The 22,756-nt window shown below is 47.1% G+C and overlaps 1 protein-coding gene across 1 annotated transcript in view; it reads left to right on the top strand.

Moving 5' to 3' along the window:
* Window positions 1-19,135: 19,135 nt before the first annotated feature.
* ASRGL1 (asparaginase like 1) overlaps window positions 19,136-22,756 on the top strand; it is a 44,249-nt gene continuing 40,628 nt past the window's right edge. The window contains exons 1-2 of the mRNA XM_012665661.1: window positions 19,136-19,242; window positions 19,816-20,016. Of these exons, the coding sequence (XP_012521115.1) occupies window positions 19,827-20,016 (190 nt within the window). The 5' untranslated portion in view covers window positions 19,136-19,242; window positions 19,816-19,826. The remainder of the gene's footprint in view (window positions 19,243-19,815; window positions 20,017-22,756) is intronic.

Consider the following 22,756-nt stretch of genomic DNA (forward strand, 5'->3'; position numbering starts at 1 on the left):
CAAAATCATCCAACACGACGCCTACTTTATAATAAAGTGTCGAATACTGTACACAGATGGGCGTTTTGTAGACACGATGGGATGCGGAGACACAATATCCAGAAAACGCCGGCACCCCGGTCCACTGCAGAGTCGGGGCTGCTTCCCCCGCGGTCACGTGGCTACTGGGGCTGCGGCTCGCTGCCACTGCCCAGCACCTTGAAAGCATACCATGCTGCATGTCGCCAGCCTAGGCAAAGATCAAAGTTCGGAATCTGAAGTATGGTTTCTACTGGATGCACATCACGTTCACATCATCGCACCGTCGTAAACTCAAAAATCCTAAGTCAAACTATCCTAAGTCGGGGAGCGTCTACATTTTGTTAAGTATTACATGTTTGCTAGTAAGTTGTATATATGTAGGCATATATTTATTTACTTATTTAACTTCTCTGATGAGAGACACGGACTAGACAATCTTAGAAAGCAAGTGGTTTGGGTCTCAGACCAGGTGTGCCGCAGCTTCTATAGCTACTTCTATAGGCTGTCTTGGCCTCCAGAGACATCTAAGGAAGCCCAGAAATGAAAGTCATGCTCTGAGTACCCCAAAGACAGAACAGCCACCTAACCAATACAGTCTCTGTGGTCCTGTGGATACCACACTCCTCTTCCCTTTCCAGAGCCTGCTCTGCCCCCCTCCCTCTTTCTCAAAGCTGGAGGGCATTTCCCATAGGAAGCTACCACAGAAGCAGAGGCTGTTGTGTTACCTGCCCCACCTGGAACACACCTGTGGTGGCAGATGCAGCTTCAAGATGACTATGCCAGCAGTTCCTTCAGCTGGAGTTCAAAGCTCTCCGTCCTTGGCCCCTCGCTGCTGACTCAGCCTTACCGTTTGCTACACCACCATGTCAACTCTGTCCTAGCTGGATTCGTCCGCTTCTTTAGCCCCACAATGCACCATGTTCCCATCCAATGCCAAGCCTTTGAGCAAGCCGTCCCCTGGTCTGGCACACTCCCCACTTCCCATGTATTCAAATACTCATCCTCAGGCCAGCTCTGTGCCCGCTCCATGAGGCTCTGCACGTCTCTGATGGGAACAGGTGGCCCATGAGAACCCTGAGGAGTCAGAACAGAGAACAACTGCACTCGCCAATTCAGCCCAACCTCATGCATGTGGGCACATACACTTGCTACGCAAACTACACTGAAAATGTCTTGCAGAAATGTCATATTTCTTTTGTGTCCTCCACAATGTGTACAGACCCCATGTTTGGGCAGACTATTAATATTTGATAAATACATGGTGGCAGAAATGGACATGGGGTGGGTGAGGAAAAGCCAGGGATTCCGGCTTGGCAACTGGGAGCTTCATGGTGCCATTTATAAGGTGGGGAATCCTAGAGACAGAGAAGGTTTGGAGGAAGGATAATGAATTCAGCTTGGGATGTGCTGAGCTCGAGGTGCCTAAAGGACATCAAAGTAGCCAGAGGGATCATGTAAATTGTTACTTGGACCCTCCCAGTGGCTTCCCAGTGCCGTTAGAATAGAAGCCACACTTCTGGGGTGTGGCCCTTGCCAACCGTCACAACCTCATGGCATATTCCTCTTCTCACGTACTATGCTCCAAACCACTGCCACCTCCTCTCCCTTCTTGAGCGCACCAAGCCTGCTCCTCCTTGCCTGGACAGACCTACCTCCAGATTTTGCACAATTGACTCTTTCTTATTATTCATATTTAAACTTAAATGTTCTCTCTTCAGAAAGACCTTTCTTAGACTCAAAATTTATTCATATCCTATCACCCTGTTTTGTTTTCTTCAGGTGCCTTTTTGCCCTCTGAAATTATCTTGTATACTCATTTGTTCATGTCTGTCTCCCAACCCTGACTTCACCCAGACGGTAAAAGCTCCACGTGGGTGGGGACCAACCCTGTCTTGCCCAATGCTGTATCGTCAGTACTGAAAACATAGCCTGGCATATAACGGAAGCTCCATACCCATTGAATGAATGGATAAGATATCAAAAAAAACAGTAATATATTTGGATTTACAAATAAGATAATAGGTCTGAGCTACAGGTAACTATTTGGGAGTTGTCAGTACACAGATCACTGCTGAAGCATGGAAGTAGATGAAACAGTCTAGGGAGGAAGATTCGAGTGAAAAGGAAGAAAGAGCCAGTCTGGGAAAGAGTCCTGAAAAACACCACACAGGTCAGGCAGGCTCATGATGGAAACCAAGAAGACCCAAAGAAGGGGCTAGGAAGAGAACTAGGAGATCGCAGAAGGTAAGGAGGAGGGGGTTTGGAGGACAGGGAAGTAAAGACACTGAACTGCTCCTAAGAGACCAAGCAAAATAGGAATTTGAAAGTGTGTTTTAAATGTAGTGTTTGAGCAGACACTGTTGACCCTGGAGAAAAGAGTTCAGGTGACAAGTGTGCCAGTGGCCGGAATGGAGTGGGTTGAGGGGTGAGTAGGTGGCGCACAGGGAGAGAAGAGGATAGAGAGAAGATAACACATCCAGCAAACTCTCTAGACCTTGTCAAGCCATTGTCCTAAGTGATTAAACCATCATAAAGTTGCAGTCCCCAATGTGGAAACAACCCAAGTGCCCGTCAATCCATGAGTGGATTATCAAAATTTGGTATATGTTTACAATGGAATATTACTCAATCATAAGAAACGACAGTGATCTAGCACCTCTTACACTTTCCTGGATTAAACTTAAGCCCATTATCCAAAGTGGGGCACCACAAGAGCAGAAGAACGGAATCCATTTGTACTCACCATCAAATTGGTATTAACTAATCAACACATAAATGCACATATCAGAACAACATCTATTGGATGTTGGGGAAGGGGGAGGGCAGCGGGAGGAGGGGGGAGGAGGGAGGAGGGGATGGGTATTTGTATACACAAGGAGTGCAATGCGCACTACCTGAAGGAAGGACATATGTGAAGCACGGACTTCGGTGGGGGGGGAACCAAGGGCAACACACGTAACCTAAACATCTGTACACCCATAATATGCTGAAATAAAAAAAAAAAAAGTTGCAGTCCCCAAACAATGATGGACATAGGAATAATGTAAAACCCTGAATTTTGGCACAAAAGCCTCAGTTGCCCAAGTGTAAAAGGCCCATGTTAAACTCCACTTGACCGTGCTGCTATGGAGAGTGTCTGGTCACCTGAGGCTAAGACAACTCTAACATTTACATGGCTCTGGCCACGAGTCTGTGGCCTGTGAGTTGAGGGAGTCAGGTTGACATCTAAAATTAAGCATTTGAGCAAAAGAGGTATCTAGGACAACTCCCCTAGGATACCCGGACATTTACCCAGAAGCTTGGCAGTTAACCCAGATATAGGAGGATGGGAACCTGGATCTTGGCGTTGACACTCTAGCTTCTGCTGCACCCCCTACCCGCCCTTTCCCAAAGGCATCGCAACCTCCCCGGGTCACTGCACATTGATAGGAAGAAGCTGGGTTACCATCAGACAAAGAAGATGGGCTCTGTTAACAGGAATGCTGATTATGAAAGGCCACTCTGGGTGAGCAAGCATGCCCTTCTCCGTCCCAAGGGCAGAAGGAGCAGCCGCAGAGAAGCAGCCCTGGATAACCAGGAAGAAGTCTTCAGCTGGCAGCAGGAGGGCTGCTCCAGGGTGAAGCAAACTAAACAAACCCAGCCAATGCTGTTTGTATAAAATAACAACACCCAACATCTTGCTCTAGTCTGCATGTCACAAAGTACCTTCACATACATTATTTGTTCCCACTAATCCATGGTAAGGAACACGTTCTGGAGCATCTCCTAGAAGAGAGCGGTCTAGATTTACTTGAACAGAGAAAGGATATTAGTGTCAGTCTGGCACAGAAGAAACAAGGTTGCCAGGGTAGCCCTAAGCAGACATAAATCACAGGGACTCCAGTGTGGCTTCTTGACCTTAAGATGCTTAGGAATGGAAAACTCGGGCTTCATTTTACGGTCTCCCTTTTTGTGATGCTTAATTTTAGGTTTCAACTTGACTTGATTAAGGGATACCCGAATAACTGATAAAGCGTCATCTCTGGGTGTGTCTGTGAGACTGTTCCCAGAAGAGACTGGCATTTGACTGAGTGGACCGAGGACGATCCGCCCTCACCCAGTGTGGGCAGGCACCGTCCCACAGGCTGAGGGCCTAGATGGAACGAAAAGACAAGAAAGGTGCATCACCTCCCTCGCTCTCTCTTCTGGAGCTGGGACACCTTCTTCTCTTGCCCCAGGGCATAGGGCTTCAGGTTCTCTGGCCTTTCGACCATGGCACTTGCATCAGCTGCCTCTCGGTTTCTCAGGGCAGCAGCCTCAGACAGAGAGTTATAGTATCAGCTTGCCTGGTTCTGAGGCCTTCGGACATGGACCGAGCCACAGGGACCGAGCCACACCACGTGTTTCCCTGGTTCTCCATCCAGCTTGCAGATGGCGTGTCATGGGACTTCTCCGCCTCCATAACCACATGAGCCAATTCCCCTAATAAATCTCTCATAGATAGATAGATAATCTCCTACTGGTCCTGTCTCTCTGGAGAACCCTAAAACACTGCTCTACCCAGCTCTACATTAATGGACATCTCAATGACAATCTAATCAAAATATTTGCTAACTACCTGCCATCTCTAATTAGTTATGCCATTACCACTGCTAGATCAACATGCAAAGGAGAGAATCCTCCTCTCTTTAACCACATTTCTGAAAAGGTTAATAAGCATAGAAGAAATAAAAAAGTGTCAATCATCTAACTCAAGGTCAGCAAACTTTCTCTAAAGGGCCAGGTAGTAAATATTTTAGGCTCTGTGAGCCAGATGGTCTCTGTTACAACCACTCAGCGCTGCCACTGTAGCGTGAAAGCAGCCATAGACAATGCGTGACAAACGAGTGTCAACTACTATGAAATAAAACCAACACTGCAGGAAAGCAAACAAAAGAGAAAGTGTTTTAATCCAGATCTTAGGAATTGCAATTTGAGAAACGCAAATCTAGCCAACAGCTACATCGTGTTGCCTGCAGGGGCTGTTGAGCAGGAGCTTATAAAGGTGCACTGTATGTTTACACAAATGGGGGATCAAGCACAGTCCACGGTTGATGACAGCTGATTGACAGCTTAGAATATCTCTAGGCAGGGATCTGCTTATCTTGGCCCAGCTATCTCCCCAGGAGATTTGAGATCAGGCCCAGTATAAACAATTTAAATTGAATGTAGCTGCTTTTTCAGGACATTTACAATTTGGCCCAGTTCAACAGATCAAGTTGACCTGGGTGTGTGCGTAACTGAAGTCCGACACCTCCTGCCATCCTGGCTCCTTTGTAGAGACCGCTGACATAACCGTCCCCATTTCGGATTTCTTTCCACATGAGTGTGCTTGTTTCTCAATCAGACTTTACTTACGGACACTGACATTTTATTTTCACATAATCTCCATCTGTCACAAAATATTATTCTTTTCTTTTTTTAACTATTTAAAAATATAAAATCTATTCATAGCTTTCATTTTTTTTTTTTTTTTTTTGAGACAGAGTCTTACTCTGTTGCCCTGGCTAGAGTGCCATGGCATCAGCCTAGCTCACAGCAACCTCAAACTGCTGTGGGCTCAAGTGATCCTCCTGCCTCAGCCTCCCGAGTAGCTGGGACTACAGGCATGCGCCACCGTGCCCGGCTAATTTTTTCTATGTATATTTTTAGTTGTCCAGCTAATTTCTTTCTGTTTTTAGTAGAGACAGGGTCTCGCTCTTGCTCAGGCTGGTCTCGAACTCCCGATCTCAAACTATCCTCCTACCTTGGCCTCCCAGAGTACTAGGATTACAGGCGTGAGCCACCACGCCCGGCCCATAGCTTTCAGAGTGTATTAAAAAAAAAAAGGTGTAGGGCCAGATTTAGCCCATGGGCCATGGTTTGCAGACCCCTGGTCTAACTCACAAAAGGATGCCAGCCTTTGTGGCTTGATAGATTTACTAATTTTCACAGACCTTCAAGAATCAAATAATTTCTATGTCATTTTAACCGTTTCAGAGCATAGGTCAAAACAATAATAGCTAACATTTATTGTGCATTTACAGTGTCAGGCAATGTGTTAAGTTCATTATACCCACTATATGAATAGTCCATGTTCCAGATGAGTAAACTGAAGCTCAAAGAGTGTAATTTGCCAAAGGTCACAAAGCTAGTAAATGAATCAAATGTTGGTGATTCAAACCTGGGTCTTCTGCTGCCAGAGCCCACATTGTTGCTTTGAGGGTGTGAAGTAATCACATCTCTTCTGAATTCTGAATCAAGTGAAAAATATGCATGGGAGTAAAATAGCCTTTAAAAGATCATGTCCATAAAGCTAGATTCCAGGCCAATAAGACCCTTCTGAACAGCGGACCTACCGGCCTCCAGCTCCGGCCGGCCCCAGTGAGCTTGGAGACACTGGGCGGGAGCAGAGCAGATGATGCTCAACCGGAAGACGAGAATGAGAACTCTCTTGCCTACATTCGGGAGTGGTACAACAATTGCAGACGTTTACCCCCGAGGGGTGAGCCCCTGCGCCAGGAGGAAGAAGAGAGCGGGAGAGACTGAACCTGCAGGCAGGCCAGCCCCTGGGAGGGGCGGGGCGGGACAGAGCTTCACGTGCCCAATAACCCACTGCCCACTTTTGGCGCCGGTAAGAGTCAGCCCTGCTTCGAGAACGGGAGGACCCCTCTCCCGCCGCGAGGTGGGGAGTGGGTTATACGATCAGCCCGGCTCAGGGCAAATAGGCGCGGGCAGAATCGCTGCAAGTATGTTTACAATTGCCCGGAACTGTAAACAGTCTAAACAGCCACCGACGGCTATACATCCGCTGACATAGAATGGTGTCCAAGATATATCACTGAGTGAGAATCACGCGGGAAGTTAAGCGGGGCGCAACCCTGTTTGTATGAAAGAAGGGTGGCCACAGGGCAGTCTCCCACCAGCGGCCAGTTTACAATCACGGTCTCCCCCAGCCGATCCTTGGGGAAACGGCGCCCCCTTGTGGCCACAGCCCTGTAACTGCACCCCGTGCCCTGGATTGCAGCTGGATGGGGGCTGAGGCTGCTGTCGGGGGACACCTGCTTCGTTTCCTCTACCCTGGTAAGGACAGTAAGAGATAATGGTGCTCTGAAAGATGTCTCTTCCTCCCAGTCTACAAATTCCCAAAGGACTGTTTAGTTTATCCCATCGGAGAAGAGCTGAGATTCAAATCCTGCTCTCACCTTACTGCTTCCTCGTCCTTGTCCTTAGCCACAGCACAAACCTTATTGAGTTACAACTTTCTGGTCAGGGAGAGGAGAAGAAAGTTAGAAGAACTATTGCATGAAATAGCTTAGGCGGGCCTCCTAAAAACAGGCCTGCGCCCTGTTACTGACAAACTCATGGGCACTAGAACTCCTAAGTAAGTTCGGGGATCCCAGAATTGAAAGCTCTGTGTCCCATTTCTTGTTTGAAAGCTCTGGAAAACAGCAAGCCCAAGAGACTTTTGCACACACTAGAGACTGGAGGGAGTCTCACAGATTCCTACCGTGCCCCAGTGGGGGCAGCCAGAAGCCTTTTCCTCATGCAGCTGGGAGTGGTGGGGGTGGGAAGTCGCTAGCCAGTGGGCCTGGGAGGGCCTGAAGACGGGGCTAAGAGGATGAAACAGATGCCCCCTGCCTGGTGTGGGCAAAGACCAGGCAGAACTCAGACCATTCTAGAGCGGTTGAGGGTTTAAATGAGATGAACGCTGTAAAGGCAGCCTGCCTATGGCCCCTAATGGGCCTTCAGAAAACACTAGTTGCTTCCTTCTTTTCTTCTCTTCCTCCTTCCCTCCAACCTCCATGCTCCCTTCCTCTGTCTCTCTGACACGCCTCCTTTGTTTCCGGCCCCGGACCCTCCCTGCCCGGTCCCTCCTCCTCTGGTCCCACCTCCTCTTCCTGGCCCTGGCAGCCCCCACCCCCACCCAGGTCTTCTCCTCCTGGAACACCCAGAGCCGCTGTGGTTAGAATCAATTCCTTGGTCCTCTAATCGACCTCTGATTTTAAATGGCAGATATTAATCACACAAATAAGTCACACCCCTCTGGTTCAAATCCTATTAAAATGAAAGTATTAATAAATGATATTAAAAAGCATATTACCCACAAGGCTAGGGAGAGTGGGAGAGAAGACAATAGCAATAAAAGAGTTCACTCTGGAAGATGAAAAGCAAATGGCAAATTAAAGGAAGTTTCAGTCTACTTGAGAGATGAATCGATTTGTCCTGGGGAACCCTTGAAGACTCAGCACTTAGAAGCACAGCCATTGTCAAAAGTGGGAAGACAGCCTGGCAGGAGCTGTCAGTTGCCTTGCCAATAGCCCGTCACCCTTCCTTCTCACCGAGAGACTTTGATTTTATCAGGGCCACGGTGTACCCTGCTAAAATAAAAACTCCACCCCCCAGACTCTCTTGCCACTAGAGGCAGCCATGTGACCAGTTCTGGCCGATGAAAGTCTGCTTGGTAGGACTTCTAGGAAAGTGAGAGTTGTTGACGGTTGTTGATTGAACATCGTGTGTGGAGGAGTTAGATAGCTGGATTCCTCCTCCCATCCCACTGAGTCATACGAAAAGATGCTTCCTCCTTCCTCCTCAGAGACCAGAAGTTTATTCTCCAGAGAATGAATCTAAAAGACTTTGGACATGAGGCCCACCAGAGAACTGGGTAAAGGCATGTGGCTGAGATGTGAGGATCAAATGGAAACCAACACACTAGCCCCTTGGGCCATCAGCCACCTTCCCCAGCCTCAACCGGATACTGAAACTGCGGCTCAATCAAGGAAAATGGCAGAGATGGGGTTTGCGTTAGGGTTAGGCATGGGGTAGCCAGTGCCAAGGGAAGAAGCCCAGCAAAGGTGCTTCATGAAGGTGCTGAAGGTGTGTTCTCCAGAGTCTAGAGCAAGCCCATGGCCTGGCTGGGGTTTATTCCCATCTGTGTGGGTTTAGAGCCAATTAGAGATTCCGTGGGCTTCTTAACATTCTCTAATAAATGCTTTTTCACCTTAATCTAGCCAGATGGGTTTTGTTGTTTGCAACCAGAAACTTAGGTACAACTGGTCTTGTTACAAGAGCCAGTTGATAACTTCCTTGCAGGCAGTTTTGTCTCTGAGAGCTTTTATATTCCTCTAAGCACTCACCTTCCAGCATGGACCACATAGCCTGCGCCATCTCAAATTATGCCTGATGGAATTAGGGGAGGCATGATCGGAGGGAGTGTGGCACTTCGGAGCCAACAGTGCCAGGCTCCTTAGTAGGCACAGGGAAAACAGAGAACAAAACAGTCCATCAGCACAGCCCCCCCCCGGACCCCAGCTGAATTCCAATGAGGCAGTAAAACTTCTGGCTGGTTGCCTATGTGCTTTCTCCACTTTTCTCAGAACAGGTGCCAAACAGTGTGCCTCACTGTCCCTAGAAACAAAATTGAGTGGCCTGTCATCTTGAGAGCTGCCTAATTCCTGCGAGCATTGTGTAGGTTACTTGGTTTCTTAAAGGGCCTTACATTTTGGAAGCTTATTTACCTGTTATTTCCTTTCTAAATTTGGCAATTTGCATGTTATCTGCATATTACGCACAGAGCAAATTTCAAAGGGGTCCCTGATGATTGGGATCCTGTCTATGATGGTTAATTTTATGTGTAAACTTGACAGAACCACAGGGTGCCCAGATTAAACATTATTTCTGGGTGTGTCTGTGAGGATGTTTTGGATAAGATTAGCACTGGAATTGGTGGACTGGGTAATGCAGATTGCCGCGCTCCCCCAGGTGAGTGGGCAAAGGAAGGGAGAATCTGCTGTCTCTGCCCAGCCGCTTGAGCCGAGACGTCAGTCTTCTCCCGCCATTGACTGGGCCTTACACCGTTGGCCTCCAGTTCTCAGAACGGCATCACCAGCTCTCCTAGGTCTCCGGCTGGCAGACACCAGATCATGGGACTTCTCAGCCTCCATAGTCATGTGAGCCAATTCCTTACAAGAAGTCATATTTATATAGATATACCCAGTCAGCCCTTCGTATCCATGGGCTCCCCATCCATGGATTCAACCAAACTGCAGATGGAGAATATTCTAGAAAAAAGAATTACGTCTGTACTGAACATGTATAGACTTTTTTTCTTGTCATTATTCCCTAAACAATACAGTGTAACAAGTATTTGCATAAGATTTACATCACATTTACTACTATAAGTAACCTAGAGATGATTTGAAGTATACAGGAAGATATTTGTAGGTTATATGGAAATACTATGCCATTTGAAATCAGGGATTTGAGCATCGTGGATTTTGGTATCCGCAGGATGTCCTGGAACCTATCGCCCACAGATACTGCGGGATGGCTGTCCACACACACATATATATAAAGAGAGAGATGTATAGATACGTAGATATCTCAGAATAGGATAGACATACTCAATACGCTGTCCAAGCTCTTTTTCTCCCTGGCTGCTTTAGGATCAATCGCCATCAGGAACGACACAGTAACTATCTGGACCAGGAAGTTCATGACCAGGAATGACACAGTAACTATCTGGACCAGGAAGTTCATGACCAATCGACTACTTAAGAGGAAACAAATGGTCATCAACGTCCTTTACCCTGGGAAGGCAACAGTACCAAAGACAGAAATTAGGGAAAAATTAGCCAAAATGTACAAAACCACACTGGATGTCATCTTTGTATTTGGATCTAGAACTCACTTTGGTGGTGGCAAGACAACGGGCTTTGGCATGATTTACGATTCCTCCAATTATACAAACAAAAATAAACCCAAACATAGACTTGCAAGGCATGGCCTGTACAAGAAGAAAAAGACCTCAAGAAAGCAGCGAAAGGAGGCCAAGTGTGGTGGCTCACGCCTGTAATCCCAGCACTCTGGGAGGTGGAGGCAGGCCGATTGCTTGAGCTCAGGAGTTCAAGACCAGCCTGAGCAAGAGTGAGACCCCCGTCTCTACCAAAAAAAAAAAAAAATAGAAAAATTAGCGTCAGTTGTGTACGCCTGTAGTCCCAGCTACTCATGCTGCTGACGCAGGAGAATCGCTTGAGCCCAGGAGTTTGAGGCTGCTGTGAGCTACGATGACGTCGCTGTACTCTACGCAGGTGTGAGACTCTGTCTCAAAAAAAAAAAAAGGCAGTGAAAGAAACGCAAGAGCAGAATGAAAGAATGAAGAAAGTCGGGAGACCGCAAAGGCTAACACTGGTGGTGGCGAAAGCCAAAGGAGCAAAGATTCTGCAGTGACGTTATCTGTGGCCGTTGTGTGGATTTTTCACAAGAGGATTAATAAACTTGAAAACATTTTTTAAAAATACGCTGTCCAGTAATACAGCTATGTTAAGGTGGAAAGGCTAGTAGGTGCACATGGCATGGGAGAAAGATTTCTCATGCAGAGATTAAGATATAAAAGTAAAAACGTTTATTTTATCCTTCTTAGAGGAGAGAGAGAAAGAGAGAAAAGAGAGAAAAGAGAAGGAGAGCGAGAGAGACCTGTGGCATCCCAAAGAAACAGAAGGGGGTGCCAGCAGCGAGGCCAAGTGGCTTGTTGATTTTAAGGGGGACAAAGATTAAAAAACAGTGGTGGCTGTCAGCTGATAACAAAAGTGGCAGCAGGTAGATAACAGAAACTGCAAGGATGTCAAAGTCCAAGAGTTGGTTTCCTGCCTTTCCTTGGAGAAGGGATTATCACAGGAGATGACTCTGTCCTCGAGCTGTGGTTGAGGCTGTAGCTCTTTCTCCTGCTGTTTACTCAGGAACTCTGTAAAAGCAGATTCCCAAAAAACAATTTTGAAAGAGAGAGATGTACATCTCTTTTCCGTCCATTCAGCTCTTTCCAGAAGTTGTGCGAAACAGAACTCCTGCAGGGTGCCTGTTAGAGAGAGAACTCACAGGATGGATCTTTAACCGTTACGGGGGAAATTGTGGGATTAGGTATTTTCCTGTTATTTTTGCAAGGCCGCCCCTTTCAGCTGCAGGCTCCATTTAAAACCTGTGGCTCCTCAGAATGATTTTTGAAACAATAGTTACAGAAACTATTTTAGAAACAATTCTGATATTTTTTGGTAATCATTGGGAGGAGGAAAGCCATAATTCATCAGTTCTCCTGCCACAGAACTTATTTCCCCACCTCTGCTTCGCAACAAGTATCATAACATTTGATCTAAAAAATCCACTTTTATAAATTTCTCTTAGAGAACTAATCAAAAACACATACATGGATTTATGTATAAAGGTGTTCACTGAAGCATTATTTCTAATGGTACAACACGGAAAACATTTAACAGCATGGAAATGCTCACAAGTAAGGCTGAGTGAAAGAGTAAGAAACACGGCATCCTAATAGGGAGAAACAGACCAAAAAATGTAACAGTATTTCTCAGTGGCAGAATTTTAGCATTTTTATTTTGTTCTTTCTACTTCTACATGGTTTTTGTGACAAATCTCCTTCTTTACTTGAAAACATATTTTTGCATCCAATTTAGAATACCTACGATTGATATATCTAGAGAAAGATCTTTCCTTATGCAGATAAAATAAGTAATTTTTCTTTTTCAGATGTAGAGACTTGAATTACAAGTGCCCTTATCCATTGGTATCTGCGGCATCCCCAAGCCTCAGTCCAACCCCTGCCCAATAGCTGAGGCCTCCCTGTCTGAACTTGGCCCATTGTATATTCAACAAACATTCCGAGCAGTTCCTGTGGGCCAGGCCCTATGCCAGGCACAGCAGGTGAAGCAGCCCAGATGGTGCCCTCATTGGGCTGTCACTATTTCTATAGCCATGGCCCCCAAACAGGCACCCTCTGCCAGGAACAGTAGTTCCTAGCACCTCTATTGAAGTCCAGGGTTCATTTTCTCTCACGGCAACAGTCATGCTCGCTGAGCAGCTCACAAACATCCAGATTACTCCAGTTTCCACAGCTCCTAAGCGCTGTCGCCCAGACTTCTGGGAAATTGCTTTTTTTTTTTTTTTTTTTTTGGAGTTTCTGAACTATTTGTTCTTCACCCAACAAATATTCATGAAAACCTTCTGGGAATCAGGCCCTGTACTGAGCGTTATGGTACAAACAGAACTTTCCAGGCTCCTGCCCATAGGCCATCCATGGCTTAATCTGTAGACAGGCGAGCTCACCAATGCCACAGTCAGCAAGGGGACTCTCCTTGGAAAAGAAGCAAGCTGTGCTACGCAGGAAGGAGCCCAGAGGGTAGACACCTTTTGGAATAGCTGCCTCTTCCTCGAGAACTGCTATCAGTGCTGCAAAATGACTTCTGGGAGCTCATTTTAATCATTCTTAGCCTATTTCAACTCCCCCAACCTACCCACGCAGATGCACTAAATTAAGCACTCTAACACTCAGCACTTAAGAAATAAAAGAAGCTCATTCATCATTCAGCAGGCACTTGGATGGCAAGAGAAAAACTAAAAATGGCACATTTACCCAGCCTCCCGTTCCCCTACTCTGGATCCCATGAAGAAGACTGTCAACATCAGGTTGGATGTGTTTACAAAGACCTGCTGAATCAGAAATGCTGCACGCGGGCCCTAGCAATCCGTCCTGCACTTCCAGGTGATTCCGATGCCAGCTGCAGTCTGAGACCCACTGGCTTAGACCATAGCTCGGTTGCACGGGTTTCTCATCAAAGGGAGAGACCGAGGATCGGGGCTGGGGCTTGGGGGACCACGAGGATGGATCAGTGCTGGCAACCCCGGGTCATGACTGGTGCTCACCCCTTTCCTGACATCTCCCCAGCCCATCCGTCAGGGCAGAAGCAACTGCGCGGCAGTCTCTCTCTCTCTCTCTAGGGGGATACAGCAGACGGGGAGATGAGGACCCATATCTCTTGGCACCTTGTTTCTGCCTAAGATTTTCTCAGACTATTACTGATTCAGCTAATGTATCTTGTGGGGGGCTGCAGTTTACCCAATCATTATATTCTCCTGACTGGGTCCTGAAAGCTATGCTTTGATTTATGCCCCATTTGGAGCCAAAATGTACTCTCTATCTGAGCCGTTGGCCCTCCATGCAAGGGGAGGAAAGGCAGCTATGCCATTAGATTGCCCATCAGAATGAAACTTTAACTTCTTTTCTCAAAAAGTGAATTTAGGTGAATTACAACTGTACCAGGATGAGCTGAAGTTTCCCTCGTCAAGGTTATTTATGGCACATTTTTGGCAGAAACAGGCCTCCTTTCCATGGCGTTGGCCTTAGGCTGACGTTGAATTCATCTGTGTCCCCCGGCTTGTGCTTTCAGACAAGGTCCCCAGGAAGCACCCCGGGGATAAGGGGAATGCAGGCTCTGGTTCAAAGTGGCTGCAGATAAGCCACAACTTGAACCATGACACAGAAATTCCACTTTATGAAGAAGAAGCAGGAAGATGTTTCTAGAATGCCTTTGTGTAAAATATTCCATTGCGGAGAGAACCTTCATAACTACCTAAAGGAAATTTCATAAATAACGATTGCGATTGCCAGATGTGGGGCTACTTTAGCCAGTGTGATCATAAAGTAAATAAGATAATTTTGGTGGCTGATACCTTCTGGACCTGATCTCTGTGGTCTCTGAGAAAAGGCAGTACTTGGGAAGGGACATGGTTCTCTCTGGGTAATCCCTGTGCTCATTTCTTCTCCTGAGTCAAAGCTTCATGCTGTGTGAGCTTCCTACTGGGGTCAAGCATCGCCCTGTGGCTGATTTATGGAAAGGGGGGCCTTGCGTGCAGGCTGTGTTACAGGGTGCTCCTGCTCATCTCCCAGGGATGGGCTCGGTGTTGGCAAGGAGCCCACCTGGATCCGAGGCTGCACAATCGGATGAGAGCTAGGAGGTTTCACTAGTACCCTAGGGCTGCAGTGATAAAGTGCCACACACTGGGCAGCTCAAAACAACAGAAATTGATTCTCTCACAGTTCTGGAGGGAGGAAGTCCAAGTCAAGGTGTCAGTGGGGCCATTCCCTCTCTGACGGCTCTAAGAGAGATCCTTCCTTGCTACTCCTTAGCTTCTGGTCGTTGCTAGCAGTCCTTGGCCTTCTCGGCTCGTAGATGCATCAGCCCGATCTCTGCTTCCTTTGTCACGTGGTGTCCTACCTCTGTGTCTGTGTCCAAATTTCCCTTTTCTTGTAATCATATTGTTGGACCATCTGGCATGGCCCAAAGCACCCAGGTAAACAATGACACTCTTAGCAAGCAGGATGTTCCAAGGGTTTAGAGATCACCTCCCAGGAGTCAAAGGCAGAAGCCAAATCTTTCTTTGGGTGAAGTTAATTCTTTACTACACAGAAGTTAATTCTTTACTACTCACATTCTGCAGACAAACTCTCCACGTGGTGGGAAAGATGACCACCAACAGCCCCAAACTGACAGCTTCCCTATTTAGCAACTCGAGCAGGCCAAACTTCTTTCTACTAATGTCCAAACATCAATTCTAGAGAAGTTATATAACTGGCCTGCTTGGGTCACACAGCTACCTCTTGAACCAATTGCTGTTGCCGAACAAATGGAACCCCATGGTTGGCCATGCCTGGATTAAGTGCCCATGCCTATGGACATGGATTGAGGGTCTGTAACCATAAAAAGGGGGATAGAAACACTTTCTAAGCAAACAAAAAATAATAATAATACTGCAACAGACCATGTACAAGGTTAAATTAAGACAATTCCAGTGTCTTAAGACAATGCCAGTGGAGGTCAAGGTGAGGAGCCCATGGATGCCATCCACTAAGAAAGATAGGACAGGAAGAAACAAGTCAGGCTGGGGCAGATGATGGAGACATAATAAAGGCAGTTTAAGATGTACTGCATTTAAGGTGACAATGGACCAACCACACAGACATGTCAAGTGCAGGTATCCAAAGAGTTCTGGGGCTCGGGAGAGAGATCAAAGTCAGAGACATAAATGTGGGACCTTTGTCACATGGAGGATAGGTGATGTCATGGATGGAGATGAAATTGCTCAGAAAGGGAAGCTGGAAAGAATAAAGAAGAGGGCAAAAACGGAACTCTAAGGAATGTCCTCATTGAAGACTGCAGAAAACAAATCTGGGGATAAAATTGAGACTCACCAGCCACATAAGAAGAAGAAAAAGCCAGAGAGCACAGAATTCAGGAAGACAGAATTTCAAAAATAAAGGAATGGAACAAATAATAATGATAAGGGAAGGGTCAGCAATGCGACATGCTACAGGGATGTCAAGTAAGATGAAACCTGGAAAATTTCATTCGATGTGACAACAGGAAGGACACTGGTGTCCTTATTAAGAACCATTTCAGTGGAAACGTGTAAGGTCCAGAGCCAAGAGGGAGACACACGAAGCCTCAGGTGTAGCAAAATACTGTTTATTTGAGCAGCTGGGTGCAGATGGGTGGAAGCCAAAAAGAGCATCCATTCGGGAAAAGGGGAGAGCCTTGCATTTTATAGAGGGTTTCTCCAGGGGTGTGAGCAACTGGGCCAGAATGGCCTCTGTAATAAATTATTTTCAAACAACCAGTTTCTGGGACCCCTATGTCACCACAACCATCTGTGGTCACAGTTAGATTTACAACCCTGGACTCTCCAGACTTCTGTGGCTATTGTTTCACAGGCCTTATGATCACTATCTAAGTTTTCCATTAACCACATTCCCCCCCATACATACTTTCCTGGTTCACACCCTGAGCAAACCTAGCAGAGTGGAAACAGAACACCAAATGTCTCTAAGTTGGAGATAATAACAGATCCCACTCGAAAAGGTTATTGTGGAGATTCAAAGAGAAAATGTATGTAAAGCCCTTTGCATTCACCTGATACATAGTAAATGCTTAATAAAGGGTTGCTATTGTCATGCTATCATTATTATATTTATTATTTCCTCACCTCCACTCTCCTGGGGGAGAGGAGCAACTGTTCCCTCTCTTCCCTCGTTAGGTCTCTTCAGTGGACAAGTCTGAGAACCAGTATAAAGAAAACATCTGCACCAGGCAGCACAGCACTTCTCAGCTGCATCAAAAGTAATTTGCAGCCGGGCGCGGTGGCTCACGCCTGTAATCCTAGCACTCTGGGAGGCTGAGGCGGGAGGATTGCTCGAGGTCAGGAGTTCGAGACGAGCCTGAAAAAGAGTGAGACCCGGTCTCTACTAAAAACACAAAGAAATTATCTGGACAACTAAAAATATATAGAAAAAATTAGCTGGGCATGGTGGCACATGCCTGTAGTCCCAGCTACTTGGGAGGCTGAGGCAGGAGGCTTGCTTAAGCCCAGGAGTTTGAGGTTGCTGTGAGCTAGGCTGACGCCATGGCACTCTAGCCTGGGCAACAGGGCAAGACTCTGTCTCCAAAAAAAAAAAAAAATCGTAATTTGCAACTGTCAAGAATAAAGAATGAAAGCTTTTCTTACAAATTAGAGCTGATTCAAAGTCAGCCCCATAGCACTCTCAGGCACTTACATTCAGACTGCATTCCTTAGAGGAAGAGAAAGGGGGAAAGTTGTCAGCTGCACGCCACTGGGCTACCCCAGCGGGGTACGTGGTGGGCAGGTAATGGAGGCAAAAGCCCCTGGTACAGTAGGGCCTGATGCTCTGATTTCCAGAATTGAAGAAGGCCAGTCCCTCCTCCAGGTCCCCTTTTGCACAAGCCCTTCCCTCAGGCAGAAACTTATATTTATGGAATGTGAAAACAAATGAAGACCACCCAAATGAGAACAAGCAAAGGCTATTTATTCAGAGCTTGCTTTTGCAAGGGAGTCATCCACCAAGACTTGCATTTGGCAGAGACTCAGGAGAGCGGGAAAGCTCTTTAGCAGGGAAAAAAGGGAAGGCTCATGTATGCCCTGCTTGGAAGCTGTTGGCATGGGGAAGCTAGAGGGGCTAAGTGGAAGCCTACACGCTATGTGGCTGGTTAGGGGAACAGATTTGGCTTTCTCTGGTTGGTCCTAAAATTGAAACAAAGACAAAAATTCAGGACGTTGTTACTTATTGACCAAGTCCTGACCACTCAAAGCTGATTGCTGCAGAGGTTGTGATTTGGTTTCCTGGACTGGCTGCTGCAGAGGTTGTGGTCCAGAGTTCAATTTTTGTATAAGACCTGGACATTGTCCCTTTGTACATTCAGTTTCTCAGAATGACTCAGTCCCTGTGCTGTCAGTATCTTAATCTTAAGTGCATGGGCGGGGGACGGGGGGAGATGGCATTTGTTGGACAAAGAGAAAGTCTATCTTTGACATTGGTTCACCCAGCCAATAAACAGTTTAAATTAATAATGAAAATAAAATAATTTTTCTGTGAAACTAAAACTGCTCTAAAAAATAAAGGCTATGAAAAAATAATAAAATCATAATTCAAAAAGGTACTCGACATAATAGAGTAAGGGATCCTTCCGTCCTGTCACTTATCCAGTATCTTACAGTTGCCTTATCAGGTACAAATGTAAACTCCTTCCATTCCCCTCGACTACTGGAAGAACTAAACGAGAACCTAGGGCAACCCTGGGCAAACACAGGTGTTTGGTCCAGACACCAGGGTGTCAAGTCTTTAGGGAACACTCAGAGGCAGAGAGAACGAAAAGCGCCAACAAAAAATAAGGACTCTTGCAGGCGACGGAATTTAGAGCTGGGATCCTTACGCTCAAAGGGAGGGACTAGGCTGAGGTTTTTCACACTCTAAGGGCACCCAGACCAACTATACATTTTTACAGTTTGTCATTCTGTTCTTTACAAAAGGTTAAGAGGAGAGACAATTAAGGGGAAGATATTTGAATTCAAAACAATAATTAGCATTCAAAATAATAATTACCAAGCCTGCCAAACATCTTGGTCAAAGGAAGGATTTCAGTGCGTGGAGCGTCGCTTTTCCATTTGCACTTACAAAACTGCGACACATCGCTTCTCACTTCTGGCCACCAACCCAACCACCCTGCTCCCAGACTCATCGGGAGGGGGAGGGTCCCCGCATGCCACGAGGAGGCTCGCGCGGGTGGAAGCAGCTCCAGCGTGGTCCCGGTTCTGGAAGGCGAACGGCGCGTGTCCAGCCCGAAGCTTGGACTCCAGAGCTGCGAGGCGCGTGAGCGGCCGGCGGGCGTCGGGGATTTACGGTAGCGCCGCGGCGCGGCAGCCCCGCCCTCGCGCGCAGGCGCGGAACCGTTGCCTTCGGAGCGGTTGCTTACTGACGCGGATCCAGAGCTCTGTCGCCGAGGAGCTGGACCGTGCGGCTCCGGGCGCCGCCGGGTGGCTCGGGCCAGCCTGAGGCCTCGGCGTCCGCCTCTCGCGGTGTCCTCGGTAAGCCGGCGGCCGGGACGCGGGGATGGTGAACGGAATGATCGGAAATACACACCGTACCGAAGGCGGGAAGCACCCTCCTCGGTGCCGGGGTTCAAGCAGGGAGGGCGCCAGCGAGCTCCAGCCCTCAGGCCATCCCAGGCCCTCAGCGGGAGGGGGCGCACAGTACGCGTCCCCGGGGAAACCGAGGCCCGGCGCAGAGCCTGGGAGGAGGGGCGGGAGCTCTGGCCCCGGGCGCCGCTCCAGCTCCTCCCCGGCCGGTGGCCCGGCGTAGGGCCGGATCTGGGCTTCTCCAGGGAAACTGAGGCCCGAAGGCAGCCCGTGAGGGGGCGCGGGCTCTGGGCCCCTGAGACCCCCGCCAGGCCGGGGCGAGGCGGACCCGGGCGCACTGGCTTTTCGTCCCTCATTCAAACCCAGCCGCCCCTCCGCGGCCTCAAGAACTTGCCTAAGACGGTAAACCATGCCGCCTGAAATAGAAACTGGACTTTGTCCCCGCGGAGTCTCCCGAGGAGATTGTGCCCGTGCGGTTTTCTCAGACCCGTTTGCAATGACGCTTTCGTCTTCCCGAGCCAGGGTCCGTCGACATGAATCCCGTCGTCGTGGTCCACGGTGGCGGAGCCAGCAATATCTCCAAGGACCGGAAGGAGCGCGTGCGCCAGGGCATCGTCAAAGCTGCCACCGCGGGTTACAAAATCCTCAAGCAGGGCGGGAGCGCGGTGGATGCTGTGGAAGAAGCTGTGACCACCCTGGAAGATGATTCCGAGTTCAACGCAGGTAAATTTGCGCTTCAGCTAGTGAACAATCCCCGGTCAGGTTAAGCCCCCCCGCGACCCGCAGAATAAATAGAAGCTCTCTAAAGTGTCAGGGAATGTAATCAGCTTTGTGGTGCAACTAAATATGCTAACAAGAGGCAATATTTTTCTCTTCCTAGCGGTTGATCAAGTTACTTTAAGAACGTTTGCATCCATTAATTCCCCCTTTTTTATTTAACCAGCTTCCTAGAATTCACGTACCAAGAGGGGGATTGGAAGTAGACTACTTTACATATCATAAACTATACTCTCTTTTTTGTTTCGAAAAATGTATACACCTGTGTAACCACCGCCACAATCAAGATTTAAAACATTTCCAAAGAGGGGCACGGTTGTTCATGCTTGTAATCCCAGCTACTTGGTAGGCCAAGGCAGGAGGATCACTTGAGCCCAGGAGTTTGAGGTCACAGTGAGCTCTGATCACACCACGGCACTCTAGTCCAGGTAACAGAACAAGATTCTGCCTCAAAAAATAAATAAGTGAAATTTTAAAACGTAAAACATCTCTATCATCCCCTGTGATGTTGTGATATAATAAGAAATATATATTTGATCTTTGTCCCTGGTCTGAGCACCTTATAATTTCCTCAGCAATAGGGATACTAGGAGAATCTTTTGTTCTAATATTTGGTCTTTGACCCCAGCACCTTACACAAAGCTCCTAATCACATGGAATTTCCCGGGCGATAGGAGCATCTTTTGTGCTAGTGAGGTGACTCTTGGCTCCTGGATGGGGTCTCCATAAAGACCAAACCATAATTAGAAGCTTGGAACTTTCAGCCCCACTCCCCAACCTCCAGGATGAGGAGCGATTGAGTTAATAATTGGTTATGCCTCTGATAAAGTCATTCATAAAAATCCCTGAACTTTCGGGTTCAGAGAGCTTCCAGGTTGGTGAACACATCCATGTATCAGGAGGGTGGCATACCCCAACTCCATGGGGACAGAGCTCCTGTGCCCAGAACCCTTCCAGACTTCACCCTATGTATTTCTTCATCTGTATCCTTTGTCATATCCTTTATTTATATCATAAACTGGTAAACATGTTTACCTGAGTTCTGTGAGCCACTCTACCAAATTGATCAAACCTGAGAAGGTTGTGGTAGTCTCCTATCTATAGCCAGGTTGGGCAGAAGTTGCAGGTAACCTAGTACTTGTGATTGGCATCTGAAGTGGGAAGCAGTCTGGTGGGACTGGGACACTAACTCCAGGTAAATAGTGTCAGAATTGAATCGAATTATAGGACACCCAGTTGGTGTCTGCCAGAGAATTGTGTAGGAAAAACCCCACACATCTGGTGTTAGAAGTAAAGTATTGAGAGTGAATATGATTATAGAGAGGGAAACCAGTTTTTCCTCATTCACCCCCAAAAGTTCCTTTATGCCATTTTGCAGTTAATACCCCCCCTTCGTCCCCAGCACCTGGTATCCACTGATCTGCTTTTGTCACTATAGATTAGTTTGTATTTTCCAGAATTTCATACAAATGCGGTCATACAGAGTGTGTATTCTTTTGTGGTTGGCTTCTTTCAGTCCACCCTTTTTTAGAACAATAATACTCATAGCTAATATAAGTATCTACTATGTATCAGGCAATAGTCTAAGAAATTTGCATGATTAACTCATATAATCCACACTGTAGTCCTGTGAGGTAGGTATAATTATCCTCATATCTTAGATGAGAAAACTAAGGCACAGAAAGATTAACTATCTTGCTAGAAGACATTCATTTCCCCTTTGTTTTAAAATAGAAAACCTAAGATCTAGGGATTAAAGTACTTCTTGGAATTACACCACCCACCCAACATCTGTTGGGGAAAAGAATTTCAGGAAATCTTAACCAGCTAATCATCACATATTTACTGAGTATTTATTCTGTCCCCTTGACTCTACTAAACACTGTTTAATGCTTATAAAAAATTTCGTTTGTCTGCCTACCATAGAATGAGACATGACAGTATGCTTTCCGGCTGCATTTGTTGAGCCAGATTTACCAGATAGGGACTGACTTTGCCAGCTGAGGGAGCAGCCAGCTAGTTCTCATTTCTTTCCCTGTACCCAGAGGCTGCCTTCTGACTATCTCCCTCTAAATTTCCCAGATGTCTGCTATTCAGCACACTGAGGGAGAAAAGAATAGAGCTGAAAAGAAGGAATTCAGAGATTTAGGGGGGAAAGGTAGGACTTTATGAGGTTTTTCCACAATGGCTTATTTGAACATGACATTCCCAGCCCTGTGTGAGCTCCAGAGTTGGTTTCACCAAGTCCTTTCTTGCGACTCTTTCCCTTGCCTCATCCATACTGGTCAGTACTCAGCTGAAAATTCAGAGACCCCTCTGCAGAGAGAGCTTTGCCGGCTCACTCTTCTCTGTGCAGGTTTCTTCTCGAGTACTGTGCCCCACAGATTCCAGACCCTGGCTTCCCAAATTCGCCACTCTGTCTCCTCAACTCAGGAAAGCCACCGGCTTCGTTTGGGCTCCTTTCTCCACTCTGCGTACTACACATGGTCCAGGCGTAAAGCTGCAGCACTTGTAGGGTGATTCTCTTTGTTTCTCCTCTTGCAGGGATCCCCGTGCTGTGCAACTTGTTGTTTTTGAAAGTTATTTCTGTTACTTCTCGCTAGCTAAGCACTTGCTAGATACACGGCAGATTGGGTGGGGAGTAGTCTTTTATTAATATTTCACTTTTACCCATGAAACTTACCAT

Source organism: Propithecus coquereli, unplaced genomic scaffold, assembly GCF_000956105.1.
Source record: "Propithecus coquereli isolate 6110/MARCELLA unplaced genomic scaffold, Pcoq_1.0 Scaffold120, whole genome shotgun sequence".
Taxonomy (NCBI): domain Eukaryota; kingdom Metazoa; phylum Chordata; class Mammalia; order Primates; family Indriidae; genus Propithecus; species Propithecus coquereli.